Source organism: Bubalus kerabau, chromosome 4 (assembly GCF_029407905.1).
Source record: "Bubalus kerabau isolate K-KA32 ecotype Philippines breed swamp buffalo chromosome 4, PCC_UOA_SB_1v2, whole genome shotgun sequence".
Taxonomy (NCBI): domain Eukaryota; kingdom Metazoa; phylum Chordata; class Mammalia; order Artiodactyla; family Bovidae; genus Bubalus; species Bubalus kerabau.
Genome location: NC_073627.1, coordinates 28,075,801 through 28,102,092, shown reverse-complemented (window position 1 = coordinate 28,102,092; position 26,292 = coordinate 28,075,801). Strand labels below are relative to the sequence as shown.

The window sequence follows — 26,292 nt, the reverse complement described above, 5'->3', positions numbered from 1 at the left end:
TAAGTCAGCCCAAAGGTAGATGTGTCTTGGGGGCACTGGAGTTGGGGTTGGGGGGAGGTCCTGAGGCTAGAGCTGCAACAGAGGCTGAGAAGAAGGCGTGGAAGGAGTCTGTGGGGAATGCCACCAAAGATGCTGGTCCCAGGATGGGGAGCCAGCCCTGGGAGGCCCCCTTCCTGGGAAGGGGTGGGAGTGGGGGGCAATGCCTCCAGATTCCAATGTGACCCTGCCCTCCTCATCCTTCTCCCTCAGACCTGGAAGGGAGATTAAGCCCCCAGCTTTCCATACCAGGCACCACCAGAGCTTACCTCCAATGCAGCTTCCTTTGGCCCCAGCCCCTGGGCCACAGGCACTCTCTGCAGTGACCCTCCAAGCCTGCGCAGCAGAGGGACGGCACAGCCTTGGGAGTATCCCCAGAGCCATCCACCACGGACCCTCGTCCTGAAGACCAACTGTCTCCCAGGAGGTGCAGACCCCTCGGACGGGTGGCTCAGGGTCCACAGATGGGGCTACTGCCCTGCCTCCCGCCTACTTGTTTCCGGACGCCTAACCGGCAGGCAGCACTCAGGAGGAAAGTTGCTCAGCTGGCCAGGCAGGTCTGCCTCAGCAGTAACAGGACACAGGAGGAAGCGCAGGGCGTGTTAACCCCTTCCTGCTGACCAGGCAGGCAGCACCTTCGGAGGTGGGAAGACTGCCTGCCAGGGACAGATCCCGGGCCAATGCTGGGGACTCACCCCCACTCTGCAGTGAGTTAACCCTTCTTCTGCCTCCTCAGGGGAAACTAGGGGTGGGGAGGGGAGGCTCCAACACCCCCTGCCCCCCACTCTTCCTCCTCTGGGCCAGGACCACCATCCCCTGGGGCTGGCCCTTTGGTGGACTACTGCTTTGTTTGGTTTTCCGTCTGGTCCTTGCGGCCACCCTGAAGGAGGCATCAGGACTTTAGGCACAGCGCCCTGTCTGCATCTCTGACATGGGATCAGGCTCAGAGTGCCCTGCTCTCTCCAAACCTGCCATATCTTGACTGGAGGACGCCTGAGGCCCATGAGGTCCTCATCAGAAGCATCAAATGCAAAACCAGGTGGGTAGGAGACGGTAGCCACTCTTCGTGTCTCCCCGTCCCCTGTGCTGCATCAGCATTTAAGTCCATGAGGCCACCATTAGCAAAATTGTTCTTCAAACTCTGGGAGCCTGGAGCCCACTCTGCACAGGAAGCCTGGCTCAGATTGATTATTATTGACAGAGAAGAATTTGTGGTGCTGAGTCTGAGCTGGAGCTGACAACATGCTTCTTAGCAAGAGTCATCTCTCATCCACTTCATATTTCTCTGAGCAAGGGAGGGAGCAGAAAGTTAAGAGACTGTTTTTAAAGCAGAAAAAAAGAAAAAAGCTCAAAGAGGCCAGGTGGTTTGACATGAAGAGGGGATAAACAGGCTAGAATCCAGAATAACCTCTGGCTGATGACAAAGGGATCTGGCTTTTAGGGTTTAAGAGTGCAGCATGATCCTCACAATCCTCGGGGCTTGGGATGAGGCCTTTGGACCCAGCAGAAAGGTGAGGACCTCAGGGACCCAGGTCCCGTGGGGTCTGATTCTCCTCCTAGTTGCACATTGTGTCACACATGGTGATGACATTTTGGGAAGACCTGGCTCCAGGAAGCACACTCCCGGAAGTGTGAGCCAACGAAGGCTGGAGGCAGGGGCCACAAGTGGTGATGCTCTCTGTCCTGTCACCTCGATTCATTCCTTGTCCTGCTGCCAACTTGCTCTTCCACTGCTCCTCCCATACCTCCCCTTCCCACCTCCTGCTGGATGGCTCCAGGAACTGAGGAGGGGGATCTGAGGGCAGGTGGGACACAGGAGGACCATAAGCTGACTTCATCAAGATCTTACATTCAAGACACAGAGGCATATGGGAAGTGGTAGGAACATAAAGGTTCTTTATTGATTTGTTTGTTAAGCAGTTTCCCAGGAGGCAACTCAGGCACATGGGTCGGGGCAGAGACGCAAAGGCTCCTCAGCATTCTTTTGGGGGTTGAGTTCGTCAGCCAGGGCCAGCAGGTCGGTCACCAGGGCATCCAGCAGCCCATAGACCTGGAATGATGGGCCGAACATCGTAGGCAAAGGTTTGCTCTATGGAAAGCACCTGCACAGGGGAGCACCCCACCCCGAGGGGCAGCTGAAGAGGGGAGAGAACTAAAATGGTAGAGATAAAACTAAAGTTTCGGTACAACTTTTGTTTTTGCAAATAGTTTTGTTTTTTTAAACAGCCTGGGGTGGAATCCTGTATTGCCCCTTGGACATATGGGGACATAAGGTTAAAGGGGCGACTCCAGGGAGGCCCAGGGAGCAGTGCCCATTTAGTCCCTCCGGGTGGCCCAGTTCTACCCTGGCCGCCTGGAGACCAACCTTCCTTCCAGTAAGATCACAGATCCATGTACTGAAATGTCTCCAAGTCTGTACCCTCTAGTGAGGCTGTACCATACAAGCCTCAGCAAGTTGATTCTTAATTCCAAAGAGCTAAGTAAGAGTCTACTCCATGGGTCCTCAGAGCCCTATGATTTCTTTCTAGACCCCATGGACCCTCACAAATCTCAGTGATGTTGCCAGAAGCAAATGGAGCTTCTGATTAAATATGATCAAATGCACAATGCAATCCCAGTTACTCAGCTGTCCACCCCAGAAGAAGACAAAGCATTGCCATTAGACTCCTTGACATATCTAACGTGGCTTTGTGGATCTCCCTTCCAAAACCAACAACAGTGACAAAAAGAATGGAACACAACATCTAGGTGAATCCCTAAGGACCTACTGCTTAAGAACATATTTTATATGATAAATTCTCTCCAGTGTTTCAAAACCCTTACAGCTGCTGGGAATTCCCTCTATGTGGTGCTCACCCAAGGAAGAGATCTCTCAAGACACACCAAAGATGGAGAAGAAGAGGGAGCAACAGAAGGGAAAGGCTTTTGCTCTGCGCCCCCAGCATCTATTTCCAAAGAGCAGCCAGAATGATCTAAAGCATGAATCGGACCATATTCCTCTATTCAAAACAGTGTATCCTCACAATGGCCTACAAAGCCCCAAGTGACCCAGGAGTCTCTCTTGGTGGACTCTCTGCCCTCTCTGCCTCTTCTTGGCCCACTCCCTCTTCTACCCACGGCATTCTCCTAGATGTCCACATGGCCACTCCTCACTTCTCTTCAAGTCTTTGTTCAATGTCACCTTCCAGTGAGGCCCACCTGCCCCCACCTGGGCTTTCCCTATCCCCTAGCCCTGGTTGCTCTCTTTTCCCCATAGTGCTCATCACCTAACATGCCACATTTGTTACTTATTCATGAGGTCTGTCTTGAATACTAGAATGCCCTTCACAAGGGCAGCTTTGCTTCCATCACAGATGCAGTAGGCACTTACTGTTTGTGGGATAAACAGAGTGAGCCAGGGAGTGAGGGAGCAGAGGTCGGTATGCAGGGCAGGTATGAGTGACGGGAGGGCTGAGTGCCAGGTTCCTGCCCTCACCTCAGTGTGCAGCCTGTGGGTGTATTTCTCCATGACCAGGGGATCTATGGGTTCCTGAGACGGGATGATGCTGTCAGGGGCAGGCTCGTCCAAGGAAAGCCCGTCCCGACTTAAAGATTTCACAGGCTTCTTGTCATCCTTTGTTTTGTGCTTCTTGCTATTTAAACGGTCCTGCTTGGAGAGACACAGAGATGCCCAGCCTTCAGTAGCTCCCGAGGGAGGTCCAGGACCTTTTCAAGAGCAGCTCTGAGGGGAGCAGGGGCATCATGCTGGAGTGACTGCCCACTTTCTGCAGCCCCTCCTATCCCTTCCCCAGCCCCAACCCCAGGCCCAGAAAACGTGCTACATGCCTCTTTCCCAGGTGACAGCCTGGGTCCTTTTTTATCTTCTTTGTCTCTGATTCCAAACTGTTTCTTTTCCTGGGATGCCCCTTTTCGGTCCTCCTTTCCCACTTTCCCAGAAGTTACCTTCACTTCTGTGACAGGAGGTGATTTTTGATCTAAGGGAAGTGAATGGAAGACAAATAGCCTGTGGCCTAGCTGACCCCACAGGCAGGAGCTGGGAGAACAAAGGGCCCTGGGGCAGCCATGTTCAAGCTGTTTGAGAGAATCCCCACCAACGGGAGCAAGGCTCTGGGTCAAGTTCATGACTGTAGGGCATGGGGGAGGGGCCCGGGCTCTAGTCCCAGCTCCATCATTCCACCATGTACAGGATGGCAAGTCATCTCGCCTCTCTGGGACTCCACCTGTAAAACATGGGGGCTGAACTAAGGTGATTGTTAATGTTGCTTCTAGGTCCCAACTGCTGGCAGCAGATAAAAAGCAAGAGGCCTACCCCACGGACCAACCTCACAGAGGTTCCACCAGAAGCACACAAATGGCGAAAGCACCACTGCCGCCTGGGCAGAGGGATGGGAAAGACTACGCAGAGGTGCACAGTGTCTGACCTTGCTCTTCTGGCATGTCCAGGTAGATGGTCTCCTTCTCAGGCAGGCCCAGCAGAGCCCTCAGCCACAGGGAATGGCTTACCAGGCTGTCAATCAGATCTCGCCAAAGCTGCAAACTAGACAGCAAGACATATTGGAAAAAAGCCATCACCGCTCATTTGCTCTTGAATCTGAGAGGCTTGGTCCTTTTCGTCTAAGACACTGGTACCAGGAACTGCTATGGAAATATCATGCCTCTGTCCAGCCAGCATCTTCACTGGCACCTGTGCAAGTGCTGGGATAGGGATCGGGCTTTCCTTGGTGGCAGCCAAGAAAAGGTGGCCTGGGGATAAGGTTAGGTCAGTCTTAACTCCAGCTTGAAACCACTCCCACTCCAGCTTGGATCCATTCCCACTGGAGGGGCTAGACCTGCATAAGATTTGCAGGATGAAGCTCCTGGAACTGTGTTCTGAGGGCCTTGCAGAAGGCCCCCAAGCCTATCCAAGCAAGTTCTAAACAGGCGATGAGAAGGCTGGCAACCAACTAAGGCTTTTTATGGAACAGGCCCCTCTTCTCACTGTCCTCAGCTATTTCATCTGGTCACTTATCTGCTCATCGAGAAGAAACAAGAAAAGAAGGGGGAAAAACATCAAGGTGCTTACTCTGATATGACTCCTTCCCAGAGGGTGGCTGGCATAGGGAGAGCAGCTTAAGGGATGCTGTGGCAGCTGCCAGAGCATAAAGGGTCTGTAGAATTTTTCAGCAACCTGACCTCAAAGAGAGCTCAGCCCCCTTAAGTCCTGGGACTGCCTGCCCAGAACCCCTGGCCAGATGCCGCAAGGGGAAGAGATGGAAGCAGTTTTCCTGGTGGGGGTACCTACCACATCTGGTACAGGAAGTCAGGGTGCAATGGCCGCGGTTCCTGGCACAGCTCCAGGGCCGCTTTGTTGAGCCTGATTAGGGCGTCTTCTCTCTGGTTCTCCTCAGGGAGTGCCATCACTGCCTGGCAGGTCAGAGGTACCATGGGCAACCGTTCTGCCTGGGATACCAAGGGTTCCCGCATCTTCTACTAACAGGTGTGGGATAGTGAGGGCAGGGGGCCAGGAGGGGATGCAGCCACGGAGAGTCTGCCTGAGTGCCTTCTGTGGGAGCCTGTGCCCTCCCTTGGAAATCTGTACCCCATGAACCCCTTTCCAAGAGTCAGAGAAGGAGCTCCTCCTGCACCACAGTGGCCAAGGCACCCAAGATAAAGAGATGACCGAGATATTGCTTTATTTGGGTCCTCAGAAGATTGTTTCTCTGCCCATGGGGATGGAAGGGGCTGCAGAAGCATGGGCACCTGGCTATGCCAGGGCTGGGAGGCACCTTTCTGAAGTCTTCCAGGCAGAGATTCCACTCTGGCAGAGGAAGGCCATCCAGTTCCCAGGGGCTCCTGATGCTCTCCAGATCTGGGCTCCCCTCCACCAGGATCTCCTCCATGATGCTCTTCCGCTGAGAATGCCTGACCCCTAGCCCGGTCTTCTGGGACCCAACATGATCCTGGGAGTCCTTGATGGCCTCGCTCTCCTGCCGGGGCAGTTGAGGGTCTAACGTTGGGCTCTTAAGGTGTGCAGAAGACTCGATCTTCATTGAGGTCTCCTCCGAGTAGGCTGACGGGGTTGCAGCAGCCTGCGCCCTGGGGCTGAGGTGCCCCTCCTCGCTGGGCCTGGCCTCCTCAGCCTTGAGGGGCAGGATCATGTACTGGCACCACAGACTATGCAGATGTTGCACCACCTGGTGCTGGTAATGCAGCTGCAGCGGAGGCAAGGGGAGGCGTGTTGGGGTGGGGGGGGGCTGCGACATGAGGCACCCAGAGCCTGTGCCAGCCTGCTCTAGCTTCTGGTTCCCTCGAGGAGCGCTGATGGAGGAGGTAGGAGGAAGCCGGCAGGAGCTGCTAGGCTCACAGGGCTCCCCGCTCCCCTTTCAGCCTGAGCACCTCCAACTTAAGACTTATGCATTTGGGATTCCGAGGAAGATTGAGTTTAAATAAGAAGTTTTTGAAGCTCTGTTATCACCTAGCATTCACTTACAGTAGCTAAGTTTTCTTGGGCAAATTACTTAACCTCCCTGGGCCTCAGTTTCTTCCATGTAAAATGAAGATAGAAAAAGTACCCATCTCATAGGACTGCTGTGGAGAAACAGAGTGACTCAAGTTTCTCGGAACAGATCCTGGCACACAAAGGGTTTGCTATTACTTTCTCCCGGGGCAAGCACAAAAATGGGCAGGGGCCAGCGCTGGGCCTGTACCTGAGGATTCCTATGGTGGAACAAGTCCTCCTCAGTGACAGAGGCGTCCACAGGTGACTGTGTGCGCTCGGGCGTCAGGATCCCCCTCAGGAGCTCCTGCAGCACGTTCTCCACAATGGTGACTGCTTCATGGGCAGCCAGCTTGCTCTGGGGAAAGGAACATGGCATAAGCAGCAGCTCAGGCTTTCAAAACCCATGTTGCATCCTCAAGGGGAGGCAGAGCCCCAGAACTGTCTGCCTTCCTGTCGACAGAATTCTTGCCATTGTCTGTCTGTCTGTCTCTCTCTCTCACACAGACACACACACACACACACACACGTACTCTCCTGTTACCAGACTCAAACCCCTCGGTTCTCCCCAAAGATCCTTGTTTCCTGAAAGAGGCTGAAAGGAGGAAGGGTCAGACCCAGAGAAGTTGTTCCTTCACAGGGCCAAGAGGCCACACAGTCAGCATTTCCCCCGATAAGGAGGAAGGGCAAGGCTCAGGGACCGCCTTGTTGAGAGCATGACTTAGCCACATGGTCACTGTTACAGAAAATGGTGGAGGGGCATCTCGTGAGAGAGGCTGGTCCTATAGTCAGCAGTGAAGCAGATATTACATTTGTAAAAATCACCTTTGTTCACCAGGGGTTGAGCCCAGCTGAAGTAGCTGGCTTGTGTTTGGGGGCCACAAATGAATTAAAAAAGCACATCTTTTCTGTAGAATCCCACAGAGCACAGCACCAGATGGCCAGGCCGCAAGCCTGATGGACCAGCACATTCCCACTTCCCACCTCACACTCCCTCCTGGTGCCTGGCCCACTAATTAGTGTTCTCTCTGGTTTTGTCTGGTTTTGAAGTCTTGCCAGTTAAATGCACCTCCACTGGGTAGTACCAGACAAGTGTTTACACTTAAGCAAGTACTTCCATTCAGTCTGCATTTTAAGGGCCAGTCTCATTTCTTTCTAATGAAGTAGGGTCATGCATGCTGCTGCTGCTGCTGCTGCTAAGTCGATTCAGTCGTGTCTGACTCTGTGCGACCCCATAGACGGCAGCCCACCAGGCTCCCCCGTCCCTGGGATTCTCCAGGCAAGAACACTGGAGTGGGTTGCCATTTCCTTCTCCAATGCATGAAAGTGAAAAGTGAAAGTGAAGTCGCTCAGTCATGTCTGACTCTTAGCGACCCCATGGACTACAGCCCACCAGGCTCCTCCGTCCATGGGGTTTTCCAGGCAAGAGTACTGGAGTGGGGTGCCATTACCTTCTCCGAGGGCCAGGCATGATGGAGCTCAAAGCTGCCTCTTCTCTTGCCTGCTCACCTATCTTTTACATCACAAACCCCCGAGGAGTGGTTTTGTCTTTTAGGAGTATCTGTTTTTTAAAAGTTCCCCTCTAGGGCTGGAAGTAACAAGATCCCTGCAGGCAGTGTCAGGAAGAACACTATGTTAACCTACGGAGTGTCCACAGGGGCTAAGATCTGGCGTCCCTTACCTCCAATAACTTCCTCTCATCCCGAAAAATGTCCTGGGCCAAGGAGACTGCATGGAGGTTGACCTGCAGGAGAGCACCTCCTAATAGGATAGGGTGGGTTCCAAATTTCCAACACTCCCTGAAGATCCCAGCATTCAAAGATTTGAAGAAAAAGGTAAAGTTTTTAGTTTTTCCAGGCAGAATTACACCTGAGAGGGACAGAGACAGAGGTTTTTCACCAGGTGGGAGCTGCTGAGCCCCAAGCCTGTGTGTAGAAAGTTAACTAAGCCTTGGTTAGGGTGACCAACTGTCCTGGCTTGTGAAGAACTGAGGGCGTTCTTGGGATGAGGGACTCTAGCCTCAGGCCCAGGTATATGGGCAACTGTTTCTGCCCCTGGTGGCTCACTCCTGCGTTCTGCCATTCCCCCAGCTGATGGGAACAGGAGATGGCACACTTCATGGAAGACATGGGGTGGACAGGTGGGAAGAGGGGCTCATGCTTGCAGGGCCTGGGCATGAGCGAGACTTGGGCTGTAGGAGGGGTGAGTGGGCAGCTTCCCCCAGGTACCTTCCCGATTGTTGAAGTAGAACCTCTGCATCCTATTCCTCTTCAGGTCTTGGAAAGAGTCCCACTGTGACCGCCGCCGCCAGTTGTACCAAATGGCCACTGTGCCATTATTGACCACGGTCAGTTCTGAAGATGTTTTCTCCCCTTCTAGAGTTTCAAAGGTCAAGCGGACAGCAATTCCAACATGCCTCTGGGGAGAGAGGAGGTCTGAGAGATATCCTGGCCTAGGGTGAACAACTCAGCCTGGTTTGTCAGGACTCTCCTGGGTTTGGCACTGAAGTCTCCTGCCCTGGGCTTCCAGGGCCTGGCCACTCTCAAACACATAGGCATCATACACCAAAAGCGGCTGTCTCTGCCATCAACAGTAAGAAGAGGAGATAAAACAGATTTTATATCTGATGAACATCTCTACTCCTTAACATCTGAAGAATAGTTTGAGTGGGCCTTAGGAAACATTGCTATGAACTACACTAGTGGAGGTGATGGAATTCCAGCCGAGCTATTTCAAATCCTAAAAGATGCTGCTGCTTAAATGCTGTACTTGATATGCCAACAAATTCGGAAAACTCAGCAGTGGCCATGGGACTGGAATATGTGTTTTCATTCCAATCCCAAAGAAGGGCGATGCCAAAGAATGTTCAAACTAGTGTACAACTGCATTCATTTCACATGCTAGCAAGGTAATGCTCAAAATCCTTCAAGCTAGGCTTCAGTAGTATGAGAATTTTCAGATGTAGAAGTTGGGTTTAGAAAAGGCAGAGGAACCACAGATCAAATTGCTAACATTCTTTGGATCACAGAGAAAGTAAGGGAATTCCAGAAAAACATCTACTTCTGCCTCATTGACTACGCAAAAGCCTTTGTGTGGATCACAACAAACTATGGAAAATTCTTAAAGAGATGGGAATACCAGACCACCTTACCTGTCTCCTGAGAAACCTGTGTGCAGGTGAAGAAGCAACATTTAGAAATGAACCTGGAACAATAGTGGATGTTAAGTCACTTGAGTTGTGTACAACTCTGTGGGACACCACGATGGACTGTAGTTTGCTACATTCCTCTGTCCCTGGATTTTCCGGGCAAGAATACTGGAGTGGGTTGCCATTTCCTTCTCCAGAGGATCTTCCCAACCCAGGGGTTGAACCCATGTCTTTTATGTCTCCTGCATTGGCAGGTGGGTTCTTTAACACTAGTGCCACCTGGGAAGTCCAGACTGGTTCCAAATTGTGAAGAGTATGGTAAGGCTATATATGGTCACCCTGCTTATTTGACTTCTATGCAGAGTACACCATGTGAAATGCTGGGCTGGATGACTCACAAGCTGGAATCAAGATTCCTGGGAGAAATATCAACAACCTCAGATATGCAGATACCACTGTAATGGCAGAAACAGAAGAGGAACTAAAGAGTCTCTTGATGAGGGTGAAAGAGGAGAGTGAAAAAGCTGGCTCAAAACTCAGCATTCAAAAAACTGAGATCATGGCATCTGTTTCCATCACTTCATGGCAAATAGAAGGGGGAAAAGTGGAAACAGTGACAGATTTTATTTTCTTGGGCTCCAAAATCACTGTGGACAGTGACTGCAGCCATGAAATTAAGACACTTGCTCCTGGGAAGAAAAGCTATGATAAAACTAGACAGTGTATTAAAAAGCAGAGACATCACTTTGCTGACAAAGGTCTGTCTAGTCAAATCTATGGTTTTTATAGTATTGTTTTTACAGTAGTCATGTATGGATGTGAGAGTTGGACCATAAAGAAGGCTGAGCATCAAAGAATTGATGCTTTCGAACTGTGGTGCCGGAGAAGATTCTTGAGAGTCCCTTGGACTACAAGGACATCCAGCCAGTCAATCCTAAAGGAAATCAACCCTGAAATTCATTAGAAGGACTGATGTTGAAGCTGAAGCTCCAATACTTTGGCCACCTGATGCAAAGAGCTGACTCATTGGAAAAGACCCTGATGCTGGGAAATATTGAAGGCAGGAGGAGAAGGGGATGACAGAGGATGAGATGGTTGGATGGCATCACCGACTCAATGGACATGAACCTGAGCAAACTCCAGGAGATAGTGACAGGCAGGGAAGCCTGGAGTGCCGCAGTCCATGGGGTCGCACACAACTTAGTGACTGAACAACTAGTAATAACAAAGCCATTCCTGTCTGAGGAGGTTTGCTTATTTACATGTTTGGGGACTAGGTACAAACTGGGTGGCTTGTGACATTCTCTTTTCAGACTTGTGACCTTATTCTGGCTCAAGTTCATGTTGCTGTTAACATTTTCAAACATGCGGAAGGTGAGATCAGATAAAAACGCAAATAGGAGAATGTTCAGGCTCCTTGTGACTGCCACAGCCACCCTGAGACCGCCTCACGAGGAAGGCCTTCCAGCAGGTGGGTGAGGGTGGAGGCGGTTTTACCTTGTCCTCTGAATTACTGCCTCGGATCCAGCAGGCTGGCTTCCCACAGAACAGCAGAGAAGGGCCAAGAACAGGCATAGGAACCACATCAGGGTAATTGGCCAATAAGTCTCTGTAAGACAATCCAGTGATGTATATTTCCTAAGCCTGCCAATCTTGCCACATGGAGCCCATGGAGATGGCTGCCAGAAAATGTGGCAATGTGCCCGGCTCTGCCCTCCAGTGGAGCATCATCAGCTCCATCCTGCTCCATTCCTGCAATGGGAGGTTCTTGGACATAAAAAGAGACTCTTCATGCAGAGGCACACAGCATTAGGGGAGTCTGGAGGGGCCCCACTTATGAGCAAAGGGATGTCCAGGAAACCCCCTCGGGAGCTGGCTGCTGGAAGAGAAGAGATGGCAGTGGCACAGTGAGCACAGGCGCCCCTTCGAATGGGCAGAGGAGGGGGCGACAGCCACGAGCAAGAGGCTGGGGTGGAGGCACTTGGAGTCCAGGGAGGGAAGCCTGCCCTAGGATACTTGCAGGCGCTGGGGAAGCCACACTCTCCAACCGCTCTCCCTCAGGCCCAGGGCCCAACTCACAAGTGCACTGTGTCCTCAGAGGAGCTTTCCAAGCTCCTTTCAAACACTGAATAGTCTTCCACCGTAACACTGGAGAAAGGCCGCCCTTTGCCCACCACCTCCAGGCCATCAATGTCCTCAGAGAGACAGAGAAAGCAAAGGTTATTTGACTGAAGACAGGCCCCACCCTAGGGGCTTCAGACTAGGCACAGAGGCCTTACCAACCTGCTGGCTAAAATTCAGCTCTGCCATGATGCTCTGCAGCTCCTTGCGCCGGCAGGTCAGAAACAGACTCCGATCCCAGGTGTAGCGGTACCACGCGTCCTTCTGGGCTGGCAACCCTAGAGCAGGGTCCAAGAACCCTAAGCACAGGCTGCTGCCATGTCCCCTCCCTACCCATGTTCAAGGGCTCTCAGAGTACCCATTCCGGCACCATTGCTGGGAGAGCTGAAAACACAGCTTCCTCCTCCAGGCCCCACACCTACTGCCTCAGCAGCCCTTCACAGGACTCCGGCAAAACCAGCTTCTAGACTGTCAAATTTTTGGATTATAATAAAAATAACAATAGCAGCTACCTTTTATTGTGTTTAACAATGAGTCAGAACCTCTTAAAACACACCATGTCTCATTTAACCGTCTCACAACCCCATGAGTATTACAGATGGGAAGCTGAGGACCAGAGAGGTTAAATAACTCACTGGTGTTCACAAAGTCAGCACAGCTGGGACCTGAACCCAGGCGGTCTGGCAGCCTTTAAAGCAGTGCTGCCCATTAAAAATATGATGCAAACAACAAATGCAAGCCATGAATATGTAATCAAAAGTTTCCAGATGCCACATTTAAACAGGTAAAAAGAAACAGTAATATATTTAACCCAGTATATTAAAAATATTATCATTTCAACATGTAATCAATATGAACATGTAATCAATATGAAAATTATTAATAAAATCTATTTTTTCAAGCTGATCTTCAAAACCCAGTGTGTAGTTCACACTTACAGCACACCTCAGCTCAGCCGCATCCCGGGCGCTCAGCAGAGGAGGCCCAGCCGCACCCCGGGCGCTCAGCGGAGGAGGCCCAGCCGCACCCCGGGCGCTCAGCGGAGGAGGCCCAGCCGCACCCCGGGCGCTCAGCGGAGGAGGCCCAGCCGCACCCCGGGCGCTCAGCGGAGGAGGCCCAGCCGCACCCCGGGCGCTCAGCGGAGGAGGCTCAGCGCAGTTACGGACAGCGACGCCCTAGAGCTGGGCCCCTCCCACCACTGCTTCCGTGGTCTTACTGGAGGGGACTGGACCACCACACCAGAACCCTGATCTCTTACCCCCAAGGCCAGTCTCCTTTACATCCCACTCCTCACCCATCTCTGCCTGGATGGACCAGGGCTTCTTGATCTGAGTGATTGGCTCCATGAGGCCATGCTGAGTTTTTGTCTTTGTCATTACCAGACCCGTCATTTCATCTCCCACGTATTCCAGTCGACTCCAGAACCCACTGGTCAACTCGCAGCCCTGTCAATGGAGGATAGATGTGTCAGACTACCTGAGCACCTTTGAGAGAGGCGGGTGGGAGGCCTGGGAGACAAGAGCTCTACAGACCACAGATGCCTCTGTGGGATCCATGCTGCCCTGAGAACAGGGGAGAAGCACAACTCTCTTATTTGCAGGCTGCCACATTATATGTTTACCTGGCCCCAGAGAGGGCAAGTTCTTCCAGGCACTGAGATACCAGAGCACATCATGGTGCCCTGGGGCAACTGAAAACTGGAGCCTCAGGTTTTAGGAGACAGAACCAAGACAAAGACTATTCTAATAACGTAGTACCTGTGATATCTTTCTCCTCAAACTAACAGGGACCACCACAGGCCAAATTATTTATCTGGCCAGTCCCTGAATGACAAGTAATAGAACCAGTAATAGAATTTAGTAAAGACCTTGAGGGTTTAACAAAGCTTTGTACTAGATAGATATTTTTTTGTCCCCAGCTGTCCAGACCCCTCCCACAGGGTGTACTGTCCTTACCTTCCCATCAGACCGCGTTGACAGCATTCGGTCAAGGAGCTCCCGCTCCTCCTGGATCTGTCTGTAGGTCTCCCCTGTGTGCATCAGCAGCTCGCTGACTGGCTTCTTCAGCCGTTCTAAAGAGAACCAAGAATGCAATCCCACCACCAAATCCGAACAAGTAGGGGCCCGAGCTCTCTGATCAGCTCCAGTCACTGGGCTGACTTCATGACCCAGTAAGTACAAGAAGCACTTGGGAGCACTCAGCACAAAAGCGACCAGCCTGAATCCAGGCTCTGCAGGTGAAGGGGGAGAAAAAACACAGCAGCAGAGCCTCAGTGCCGAGGCCAAGCAGGCGTCCTGTCCGCTCTGCTCACCACTGAGAGCTTCCTGCTGCTTCTTCCGAAGGGCTATGTTGCGCTGCCAGTTTTTCAGAAAGTTGTGCTGCAGAGGCGGGACCCAGGGAGGATGTGCCTTCTCTTCTTTTGGGGCTTCCTGCTTTGGCTCTTCTTTAGTTGAGATGAGAGTCATCAGACAGGGTGGGGTGTGTATCAGCTCAGCCAGCTGAAAAGAGCAATGTGAGTGTGGAGGGCCAGGGAAGGTCTGGCAGTGGGGCTGAGCAGACTTCTCCAGGCCTAAATCCCTGCTGTCCTCCCTTTCTGCCGAGTCCCTCCTCTCCAGGACCACAAGGTAGCAAGTGACAGAAAGCAAAGCACAGAACCAGGGGCGCTGGCAGTCCCCTCTCCCCCAGAATGGGAAGACTGGCCAACGTCCTTCACTGCGTCTGTCCTCCTCCCAGCTGCTGTTGACACCCTCACCTGCTGCATAACGGCGCCATTTTTATTGGACCCCAGGCCTTTTAACACCTGAGAGATCCTCTGCCTGGACCCAGGAAACTGAGGGAACTGACAGAAGCGCTGCATGACGAGAAAGTTGGGAAGACAGACAGTCTCTCCATGTGGCCCTGGGAGCTATGGGGAGCCACCTTCCTCCACCATGTGGATGGAGGAGGGGAAATAAAGCTGGGGTGCAGACAGCAGTGGCGGAGGGAGTGGGCTCAGTCTGACGAGAGGCAGACACACTCTTGCCTTTGGAGTCCTCCAGGCTCTTGTCTCCTTAGAGTGAATTCCTGACTTCTGCTGAAGCTAGCTTACGTAGGCTTCACTATTTGGGGGGAAGGGTCACTTATCACCTCAAATTCTGTAACCTCAGTCCTCTGGACTCTGCCAGGTGGTAAGACTGCAATGACCTCAGTGACTTCTCTCCTTCAGGCAGCTCTGTACAAACGAACCTGGGTGTTCCCTCGAGCAACTGCAATTCTCTTAAAGTCCTGGAGACTCCCCAGGATGTGGTGGGGCAGGATCTGGTCACTGCCATGGAAGATGTCACCTGGTCCTGGAAGCAAAAAGAAGAGGCAGGAAGGCAAGCTATAGCCAGCTGGTACTCTGACAGGGCCCCACATTCTCTCCAGGATGACTCATGAACTTTGATGCCAGTGCACACCAGAGTAGTCCAGGGGCTTTGTGGCTGCATCTGGAGTAGCAGGATGTGCTACTAAGTGTGAGACCTTCCTATGATCCTTGGGTTTGGGTTTACGGATGATAAATCTCTGGGTAATTACATGTTTATCTTCTGTTTCAATAAGGCGAGGAAGATGTTGCTAAAAAGAAATAAGACAGAGATTTCACATGAGATCAAAAGGAGGGAAAAAGCCACCCTTCTCTATCCTAATTCTTGGTGGAATTCCTGAAGGCAGACAGATCTGTTTCTCTAGATCTGTCCATATGTTCTGTTGAGGAAATGCCTTTGTAACAGCTATGAGACTTATTAACATCCTGGGAAAAAATAAAAACATCTCATGCCTCCAGATAGTTCAGGTGAGAAGTGGCTCATTTTCCCAGGAAAAGGAGGGGGTTACCCATATCTGTAACTCATTTTCCCTTCTGTGAAATGGGGATGGTATCACTCGCCTCTATGGGAAGCACATGACTTCATTCTTTCATTTCTCTGCGGTTCTATACGAATCTTAGAAATGTTAATAGGACATAGCAAATTCCATTGGATGCAAAAGTGAACAGATTCGTGTTTGATGGATTCTTCCATGGAATCAGGCACTCCCTCTAAGTAGGGAGGCAGGGGACAGGCAATGCACATGGTTGAAGTTCTAGACCACCCAGGTGGCAAGGAGAGGTTCCTGTAGCAAAGGATCCCTGGACTTTATCCTTACCTTCCTCAAGTCTTCCTTCTTAATGGCTAAGGCAAGAATGTCATCTCCTTGTAGCACATTGCTAACAGGTTCAGGTTCTTCCTGAATTGGGGGTGTGGGCTGTTCAGGTACCTTTGCCCGCTTCTTTTCTGAAGAGGAGCAGATAGTTCAAGTGTTTAAAAATAGATATTTTTATATTCCATGGTGGTGGGGGGGCAAAGCTGGACACCTGGATGGACAGCAGAGGCTGCCAAGGTGGCCTGGGCAGCACTTTGCTGGGGTGACAGGAGTTCTCTCTTGTAGGTGCATGCCCACCCCCCAAACAGTGGCTGAGGCTTTGTAGCTGAAACTGAGATCAAGCTGTGCTACTTATAGCTGGACAACCTGGGGTACATCATTTGGTCTCAGTTTTCTTTTGTAAAAAGAGGAAACTTGAACTAAATAAGTGGTTCCCAAATGTTAGTTAAATGTCTACCTCAGAATCTCTTGGGAAGTTTTACAAATACAGCTTCCTGGCTCCTGACTCCCTAGGTGACTCTGATGCAGTGCTTTGGGACAACTAGACACTTTCTCAGTCTCCTCCCTCCAGTGATGGTACTGTCCATTCTTCTGGGTGAAGGCACTAGCTTTCCTAAGACACTGATAAAAATTTGGATGCTCTGGGAAAAGCAGAACATTCACCACTGGCCATTCATGTCACATTCTTCCATGTAATAAATACTGTTTAAACATCTTCTATATGCAAGAGAGTTCCAGAAAAAAATCTACTTTTGCTTTATTGACTACGCCAAAGCCTTTGACTATGTGGATCACAACAAACTGTGGAAAATTCTTAAAGAGATGGGAATACCAGAGCACCTGACCTGCCTTCTGAGAAATCTGTAGGTAGGTCAAGAAGCAAGTTAGAACTGGACATGGAACAACAGACTGGTTCCAAATTGGGAAAGGAGTACGTCAAGGCTGTATATTGTCACCCTACTTATTTAACTTATATGCAGAGTACATCATGTGAAATGCCAGGCTGAAGCACAAGCTGGAATCAAGATTGCTGGGAGAAATATCAATAACCTCAGATATGCAGATGACACCACCCTTATGGCAGAAAGCGAAGAAGAACTGAAGAGCTTCTTGATGAAAGTGAAAGAGGAGAGTGAAAAAGTTGGCTTAAAATTCAACATTCAGAAATCTAAGATCATGCATCCAGTCCCATCACTTCATGGCAAATAGATGGGGAAACAATGGAAACAGAGGCTTTATTTTTGGGGGCTCCAAAATCACTGCAGATGTTGACTGCATCTGAGTGATTAAAAGACACTTGCTCCTTGGAAGAAAAGCTATGACCAACCTAGACAGCATATTAAAAAGCAGAGACATTGCTTTACCAACAAAGATCCATCAAAGCTATGGTTTTTCCAGTAGTCATGTATGGATGTGAGAGTTGGACTATAAAGAAAGCTGAGTGCCGAAGAAGTGATGCTTTTGAACTGTGGTGTTGGAGAGACTTTTGAGAGTCCCTTGGACTGTGAGGAGATCCAACCAGTCAATCCTAAAGGAAATCAGTCCTGAATATTTACTGGAAGGACTGATGCTGAAACTAAAGCTCCAATATTTTGGCCACCTGATGTGAAGAACCGACTTATTTGAAAAGACCCTGATGCTAGGAAAGATTGAAGGCGGGAGGAAAAGGGGACAACAGAGGATGAGATGGTTGCATGGCATCACCGACGCGATGGACATGAGTTTGAGTAGGCTCTGGGAGCTGGTGATGGACAGGGAGGCCTGGCGTACTATAGTCCATGGGGTCACAAAGAGTAGGACATGATTGAGCGACTGAACTGAACTGATATGCCCGCCACTGTGCTAGGCTTTGGGGATATAAGGCAAAGTCTTAAGCTTCAAAGAGCACATGCCTATGGGAGGCATGTCTGTCAAACAGACTCAACTAGGGTGACTGTGGGAGCATCTGGGGGCCTCAATCCAGTGTGTGGAGTGGTCATGGAGGGCTTCCTAAGGAGGTAATTAACTGGGAGCTGAAGGATGATGAGAGATAAGGGAAAGGAAGTGGAGGATAGGAATTCCTCCTAGAGGCCTAGAGGCAAGAAAGGATAGAGCACATGTCTGAAATGCAAAGCATGTGTTTTTAAATAGCTAGATGCAGTGAGGTGGGAAGTAGGAAGCAGTACTGGGACAGAAAAGTAGGAGCCATATCATGAAGAACTTAGTGAGCCACGTAAAGGGCTTCAGCTTGTACCTTGTGGGCCACAGGATGGCAAGGAATGGATTAGTGGGTACAAGAATGAGCACAAGATCACTTAGGAGTCTACTGCAGAGGTGAAGTGATTAGGATACAGTTCATGGCCCAGGAAGAAAGTGGAGTGATCTGAGCCTGTATCTCTCATGCGCCAGAGCACAGGACTGAGAATGCGTGGCACAGAAGCAAGTTACTCCTCAGTGAGGACACACTCCCTGCCTTCCTTCTACAGAGGTGGCTTAACAGTTTCAAATGCATCTCTTTTTTCTGGCTGGTATCCTCTTGTGTGCTGCCATCTGGTTCAGAAAGTTTTGAAATAAGGCCCTACAATCAAGAGAAAAACCTAAAGCACTGCCTTTAAGGACTTTAAAACACAACTTGGTTTTGTCCACTGTTTCTCATAGTATTCTAATTTTTAAGAAGCAGTGTCATTAAAACATCAAGGTAGGTGTTTTGGTTACCAGAATCAAACTAGTTTTTAGAAAATGCCCACATACTCAGCGGCCATAAAAACCCAAGCCAGAATCAATTGAAATATATTAATAACTCTGAACTTTGCATATTGGCCAGAGTCCATCTCTGCAGCAATGGGGTCAGTAGAAACTCAGGAGCACCCACCAGCCAAGCCACATGGACCTGCACACACAGACACACAAGGGGCTGAGCGGCTTGGCCGCGGGTTCTGGTCCCGCCCCCAGCAGATGTGGAGCTCCTTCCACCTCTGTGGAAGGAAGGCCTGGAGTGTGCCATCTCTCCTTCACCTCTCCCTTCTGCACAAAGCACTGGTGATAGCCCAAGAGAATTGGTACCAGCTCAAGATCTGCTTTTATAGATATTTTGGTATTATTTATATTCTCCAGAAAATTTGCTTCCTCTATCACTCTGGCTAGTTCTACATCTTCTCAAGAGATTAAGCATCTCCAGACAGGTGTTTTTCTTATTGTTCAGTTCAGTTCAGTTTCTCAGTCGTGTCAAACTCTTTGCAACCCCATGAACCACAGCATGCCAGGCCTCCCTGTCCATCACCAACTCCCAGAGTCCACCCAAACCCATCTCCATTGAATCGGTGATGCCATCCAGCCATCTCATCCTCTGTCATCCCCTTCTCCTCCTGCCCTCAATCTTTCCCAGCATCAGGGTCTTTTCCAATGAGTCAACTCTTCGCATCAGGTGGCCAAAGTATTGAAGTTTCAGCTTCAACATCAGTCCTTCCAATGAACACTCAGGACTAATTTCCTTTAGGATGGACTGGTTGGATCTCCTTGCAGTCCAAGGGACTCTCAAGAATCTTCTCCAACACCACAGTTCAAAAGCATCAGCTCTTTGGCGCTCAGCTTTCTTTATAGTCCAACTCTCACATCCATACACTGGAAAAACCATGGCCTTGACTAGACGGACCTTGTTGACAAAGTAATGTCTCTGCTTTTTAATATGCTGTCTAGGTTGGTCGTAACTTTCCTTCCAAGGAGTAAGTGTCTTTTTTTTACTGATGGGTTTATAACTACCATGTACCAATTTATAAACTTTCAACATTGCTAAAGATTTTTGAAGTACAGTATATGCTGCACTACTGCAGTCAGGGAATGGTGTGTTCTAGTTAATATTCATAGAAATATACATTTACATGTATACATTTTAAACTTCAATTCACCCTAGAGAATATGCATATATACCAAGTACCTTCTATGTACTCTAAATTACAAAGAAGATGGTATTAAATGGTCACGATATGGCTCCTTCTCTTGAGAAACTGGAAGCAGCAGCAGACAATAACACACACCAATCACAACATTAAGAGCCTAAATTGGTGAGACAAACAATAGCTTTGGTTACGCAGCCAAGAAGGAACAGGTGGATGTAGAGGGTAAAGTTAGGACTCTAAGGAAAGTTTCAGAAGAGCAGCTACAGGGGTCAGAGGCAGCTTCACAGGTGAAGTTAGACCTTGAAGGATCAGAAGTCTTTGCAGAGGCAGAGCAGCAGAGCTATTTCTGCTTAAGAGCAAAGGTGGAGGGGGGGGCTGAGGGTGGCATATGTGAGGCATGGTGACATAGAAGGCCTGGGGATGGGGTGCGGGTGACATTGGGGATAAAAGGGACACCAGGGCAGCACGCCTCTGTAAACTAAGTCTGAAGCATCTGACCGTTCTCTGTCAGCAAGGAGGAGGTTTGGTTCAGAAGAGCAAGTTGCTGAGAGCAGCACTTCAGAGACTCATTCGGTGAGGGTTAGCCAGGAAGACAGGAGACGCAGAGACAAGGTGCGGAGACCACGCAGGAAGGACAGTCCTGTGCGGGTCATGTCAGGACCTGAAATGAGGTTTCCACGGGGTTGAAGTATGTCTCCTACTGAACCTGTGGAGGCCCAGCTATTTCCAGTTCTTTGGTCCAGAAACCCAAGCTGATTGGGGGCTTCTGATAAAACACACAGCTGGCACTTCACCCGTGTCCTGATAGCTGTGAGAGGGTTAGAGACCAGCCCCCTTGTACAGGGAAGTCAGGTGACACCTCCTCAGCTGGAGCTAGCCCAGGCAGAGGGAAGCAAGGTTCTCAGGTGGGTAGGAGGTACAAGGCTGGGAGAGGAAGGAGGGAGCTATGGAGGGAAAAGAAACCTGGACTCTCAGTTTTTCTGCTTCCTGTTTCATCTAAATGCTATTCTGTATTAGTGTTGATTCAGGTCTTTGGGAAATTCTGACCTCACAGTTGCACTGGAGAAACCAAGGGAGGGGCTGTCCATACTAGGCTGAGCTTTAATTGATGGTGGAGAGGCATCTGGGAGTCTGGGAGATTTCCCAGTTTCTTAGCAACAAGAGCAAGGAGAAACCTAGAAGTCAAAAGGGCTCAGGTCCCTAAACAGGTTTTGCTTGCCTTTTTGCTATAATTCAGAGATTGTGGGGAAACATAACCAAAGATTGCAGTTGGTGATTAACTTTATTATATTGGAAGGGGTAGGAGGGAGTATGGCCCAACTACATTAGAGGCTTTCCCTCAGGTATTTAGAAGGAAAAAGTTGCCTTACATGCTTTTTTTCTTTCCTCACCTTAATGCATGTTCTTAAATCAAGGTCTGGTCACAGGACTGGAAAAGGTCAGTTTTCATTCCAATCCCAAAGAATGCTCAAACTACCGCACAATTGCACTCATCTCACACGCTAGTAAAGTAATGCTCAAAATTCTCCAAGTCAGGCTTCAGCAATACATGAACCGTGAACTTCCAGATGTTCAAGCTGGTTTTAGAAAAGGCAGAGGAACCAGAGATCAAATTGCCAACATCCACTGGATCATGGAAAAAGCAAGAGAGTTCCAGAAAAACATCTATTTCTGCTTTATTGACTATGCCAAAGCCTTTGACTGTGTGGATCACAACAAACTGTGGAAAATTCTGAAAGAGATGGGAATACCAGACCACCTGACCTGCCTCTTGAGAAACTTATATGCAGATCAGGAAGCAACAGTTAGAACTGGACATGGAACAACAGACTGGTTCCAAATAGGAAAAGGAGTATGTCAAGGCTGTATATTGTCACCCTGCTTATTTAACTTATATGCAGAGTACATCATGAGAAACGCTGGGTTGGAAGAAGCACAAGCTGGAATCAAGACTGCCAGGAGAAATATCAATAACCTCAGATATGCAGATGACACCACCCTTATGGCAGAAAGTGAAGAGGAACTAAAAAGCTTCTTGATGAAAGTGAAAGAGGAGAGTGAAAAAGTTGGCTTAAAGCTCAACATTCAGAAAACTAAGATCATGGCATCTGGTCCCATCACTTCATGGCAAATAGATGGGGAAACAGTGGAAACAGTGTCAGACTTTATTTTTTTGGACTCCACAATCACTGCAGATGGTGACTGCAGCCATGAAATTAAAAGACACTTACTCCTTGGAAGGAAAGTTATGACCAACCTAGATAGCATATTCAAAAGCAGAGACATTACTTTGCCAACAAAGGTCCGTCTAGTCAAGACTATGGTTTCTCCAGTGGTCATGTATGGATGTGAAAGTTGGACTGTGAAGAAAGCTGAGCACCGAAGAATTGAAGCTTTTGAACTGTGGTGTTGGAGAAGACTCTTGAGAGTCCCTTGGACTGCAAGGAGATCCAACCAGTCCACTCTAAAGGAGATCAGTCCTGGGTGTTCTTTGGAAGGACTGACGCTAAAGCTGAAACTCCAGTCCTTTGGCCACCTCATGCGAAGAGTTGACTCATTGGAAAAGACTCTGATGCTGGGAGGGATTGGGGGCAGGAGAAGGAGGGGACGACAGAGGATGAGATGGCTGGATGGCATCACCAACTCGATGGAAGTGCATCTGAGTGAACTCCGGGAGTTGGTGATGGACAGGGAGGCCTGGCGTGCTGCATGCAGTTCATGGGGTCGCAAAGAGTCGGACACGACTGAGCAACTGAACTGAACTGAACTGAACTGAAATCAAGGTCTATTTTTAAAAATTATGTTTCTTAATTAAAAATTTTTTATTGCAATATAGTTGATTTACAATGTGGTGTTAGTTTCAGGTGTACAACATAGTGTTCAGTTATATGTACACACACCCCCATATATATAATCTATTTTTTTTTCAGATTCTTTTCCCTTATAAGCTTATTATAAAATATTGAGTATAGATCCTTGGGCTATACAGTAGGTTCAAACGCTGTTAAACAAACTAAATTTCCTCTTATTAAAAATAAATATGCAGTGAACAAAATCTTTCCTTGATTTGTTTACAGTAGAAAGTTCAAATCTGATGTGATCTCCAGAAACTAGGTAAGCAGGAGGCAGTAACTAGGAGAGCCCTTGACTGCCCTTGGGAAAGAAGACCAGCTATTTTTCTCTTTCTCTCCTGTTAAAACATGCTATTATGAAAGAGCATCTCAGTATAGCCTAGAGTGGACTTCTATACTATAAAAAAGCATTAAAGAAAGCCATTCTTTCCAGGCCTCCCAAGGAATCCTACTGACTCCAGGCCTGCCCCCTCTTCACACTGACCTTGTATATCATGATTTATGACTAGCAATTGTCAAGATAAACATCATCTTTTTCAGAAAACGTTCCCCTCTAATTCTTATATGCAGAGTACGTCGTGTGAAATGCCGGGCTGGATGAAGCTGGAATCAAGATTGTGAGGCAAAGTATCAAGAACCTCAGATATGTAGATGATACCCCCCTAATGGCTAAAGAGCCTCTTGATGAAGGTGAAAGAGGAGAGTGAAAGAGCTGGCTTAAAACTCAACATCCAAAAAACTAAGATCATGGCATCTGGTCCCATCACTTCCTGGCAAATAGATGGGGAAAAAATGGAAACAGTGACTGACTTGAAGACTTGAGAATCCCTTGGACTGCAAGGAGATCAAATCAGTCAATCCTAAAGGAAATCAACCCTGAATATTCACTGGAAGGACTGATGCTGAAGCTGCAACTCCACTACTTTAGCCACCTGATGCGAAAAGCCGACTCACTGGAAAAGACCCTGATGCTGGGAAAGACTGAGAGGGCAGGAGGAAAAGGGGGCAACAGAAGTTGAGATGCTTGGATGGCATCACCAACTCAATGGACATGAGTTTGAACAAACTCCAGGAGATAGTGAAGGATGGGAAGCCTGGAATGTTGCAGTCCATGGGGTCACAGAGTCAGAAATGACCGAGCAACTGAACAACAAGGCCTGGGTCAGGTGCTCTGATCCCTCTTAATACCTATGGGCACTCATATTACAACCTTTATACTTGACTGGTTTCTCCACCTCGGTTTCCTGAGGTCTGGGGTCCCACAGTTACTACCAATAGTCTTGTTGCATAGCACAGTGCCCACACCCAGCAGACCCTGGATAAATGCAAACAGCAAAAAAGACTGAAGAGGAAGTGGGTTGTAAATGGGAACATGTCCATGGCAGTCAGCCTGCTATCAAGGCACCCAGGGGTCCTCCCACTTGCAACCAGAGGAAGCCAGAGAGGCCAGGAAGCAGGCATGTCCAGTGACGTCTTCAGGTTAAACAAGTGGTTGGTTTCGTCTCTTAAGTCCGACTTGCAACCCCATGGACTATAGCCTTCCAGGCTCCTCTGTCCGTGGGATTTTCCAAGCAAGAATACTGGAGTGGGTTGCCATTTCCTTCTCCATAAACAAGTGGAACAGGTGTTAAACAATGTGGCTAGAAAGGTCACATGGTGGGAAAGGTAGTCAAAAACAAAACTGGCCAAGTTAAGCGTTTCTTCTGGTTTCCAGTAAGGCTCTTAGGTGACACCTCCCAGAGAATCCCACGAAGGTTGTTGGTTTCACCACCTCAACATGTTTCTTGCATTCTGCCCTGAGTTTCTTTTCCCAAGGACCTTTATCCTGGCCCTTCTACTCTTAAACTCTTTCCTGGATCTTCTGCATCCCACCTAAGGCAAAGGTCCCAACCTAAGATACTGTTCAAAGTCTTCTATGTCTTCCTTCCCAAAGTCATTTCCCGGACAACTGATCCCTGAGACCTCTGTCAGTACTGCTTCCTTTGTCCCCATCTTCAAGGCCCCGTGCCCTGTATCTCCCTTCCCTGAGGTTCTCTGCCTTGTACACCATCCCCAGGGCCCCGTCAAAGGTATGGGGCACGCCGTCCCCGTACCCCCTTCCGGCATCATCTTTACCTCCATCCTGGGGTCACGGCCATACTCCAGGCCCCGTGTCGTGAATCCCAAGAACCCCTGCCCCTGTAAGGGCTTTCCTGAGCTCCCAAGGCAGCCAGCGCCAACCTTTCACGCTCTCTGGGGCCTCCAAGAATCTGTTTGTAGGTATTCTAAGGCGGGACTCCTTCTTTAAAGACTTCATGGTGCCGCCCGGACGGCGGAGAGCGAGGCCCAGAGCCGCGGGGACCGGGAAAAGTAAGGTTGTACGGCAGCCCCCGCGACCCTGCGCGCGCCCACCCGCCCGCCGGCAGCAGCCAGGGCGTCCATAGCAACCAGCGCCCCGCACGAGGGCGCTCACCCACCGAACAACTTGGGCGGAGACTGCTTGGAAGCCACCTTTTTCATGGTGCTGAACCCATACGCCCGCCGCCGACCAGCGCCTTGTGTGCCCACCCGGAGAATGCCCAAAACCCGGACCGTGACGTCACAGGCGGCGCCGGCGAGCGCCGAGACGTCACTAGCCAGACGGGCGGGGCGGAGCCAGGCCGGGAGGGAGGGTGGGGAGGGGGCGGGGGGAGGGTGGGGAGGGGGCGGGGGGAGGGTGGGGAGGGGGCGGGGGGAGGAAACGGAGGAGGCGGTAAGTAACTGCACCACGCCCCTCCCCGCCCTTTTCCGCTGCCCCTCTAGACGCCCGCCGCGGCCTGCAGCCCGGCTCCCTCCGCGCTCCCGCGGTCTCTCGTCCTGCCGCACTATCGCAGCGGGATCGATGACCCTTTCGCTCCGTGCTGAAAACCCCCGATGGCTTCCCGTGGACTTCAGTAGTCCAGTGGCCCCTGCCTGTCCTCTTACTTGCGCCTGGTGGCCTTCCCCGCCCACCACTTAAAAGACAAGTCAAGTTTTTACGCAGATTTGAGGACTTGGGGCTTTCTCACACTGTTTCTGTGCCTGGAGATGCTGCCCTTGACCCATCCCTACTCCCAATTTAAAGTAGCCCTTTCTGTTGTCTCAGTTTTATAAATGCACCAAGTATATTTTTTTCCCCTAATGCATTCTGGAATTACTGTGTTTAAGTCGTTGGCTGCTGTCTGTAAGAACATAAACGCAGCCAGAGTGGGGCTGGCTTGTCCTTTGTCCCCATCCTAACTTAAAGTTTAGCACACAGTAACGGCTACCCACTCCAGTGTTCTTGCCTGGAGAATCCCAGGGACGGGGGAGCCTGGAAGGCTGCAGTCCATGGGGTCGCTGAGGGTCGAACACGACTGAGCGACTTCACTTTCACTTTCATGCATCGGAGAAGGAAATGGCAACCCACTCCAGTGTTCTTGCCTGGAGAATCCCAAGGACGGGGGAGCCTGATGGGCTGCCGTCTCTGGGGTCGCACAGAGTCGGACACGACTGAAGCGACTTAGCAGCAGCAGCAGCAGTATGATACTCCCAGCTGGGGACTGTGTCATCTGGGTCTTCCAGGAAACACACACAGATGGAGATAGGAGTGCAAGAGGTTTATTGTGAAGAGGGTAGGGGAGGAAGCAG

The 26,292-nt window shown here is 50.0% G+C and overlaps 1 protein-coding gene across 3 annotated transcripts; it reads right to left on the bottom strand.

Moving 5' to 3' along the window:
- Window positions 1–1,912: 1,912 nt before the first annotated feature.
- MYCBPAP (MYCBP associated protein) lies at window positions 1,913–25,239 on the bottom strand. Of its 3 annotated transcripts, none has more exons than XM_055576200.1 (19): window positions 25,122–25,239; window positions 15,942–16,069; window positions 15,218–15,374; window positions 15,006–15,109; window positions 14,092–14,278; window positions 13,736–13,851; window positions 13,075–13,225; window positions 11,943–12,058; window positions 11,739–11,854; window positions 11,157–11,268; window positions 8,740–8,929; window positions 8,193–8,380; window positions 6,723–6,869; window positions 5,802–6,227; window positions 5,318–5,439; window positions 4,458–4,573; window positions 3,862–4,010; window positions 3,512–3,682; window positions 1,913–2,086 (listed from the first exon to the last, which is right to left on the bottom strand). In XM_055576200.1, the coding sequence occupies exons 1-19, from the start codon at window positions 25,162–25,164 to the stop codon at window positions 1,973–1,975; spliced, it is 2,853 nt and encodes a 950-aa protein (XP_055432175.1). In that variant the 5' UTR covers window positions 25,165–25,239; the 3' UTR covers window positions 1,913–1,972. The 3 variants fall into 3 exon arrangements, with proteins under 3 accessions (XP_055432175.1, XP_055432177.1, XP_055432176.1); XM_055576202.1 differs by lacking the exon at window positions 25,122–25,239 and adding an exon at window positions 24,886–25,094; XM_055576201.1 differs by lacking the exons at window positions 15,218–15,374; window positions 25,122–25,239 and adding an exon at window positions 24,781–25,093.
- Between the last annotated feature and the right edge of the window lie 1,053 nt (window positions 25,240–26,292).

Coding starts and splice junctions, on each gene's coding strand:
- MYCBPAP (XM_055576202.1), bottom strand. CDS start 24,961: ATGAAGTCTTTAAAGAAGGAGTCCCGCCTTAGAATACCTACAAACAGA. Junction 6,228..6,722: donor TCCACCATAGGAATCCTCAG/GTACAGGCCCAG, acceptor CCTCCGCTGCAG/CTGCATTACCAGCACCAGGT. Junction 3,683..3,861: donor GGCTGTCACCTGGGAAAGAG/GCATGTAGCACG, acceptor CTCTCCAAGCAG/GACCGTTTAAATAGCAAGAA.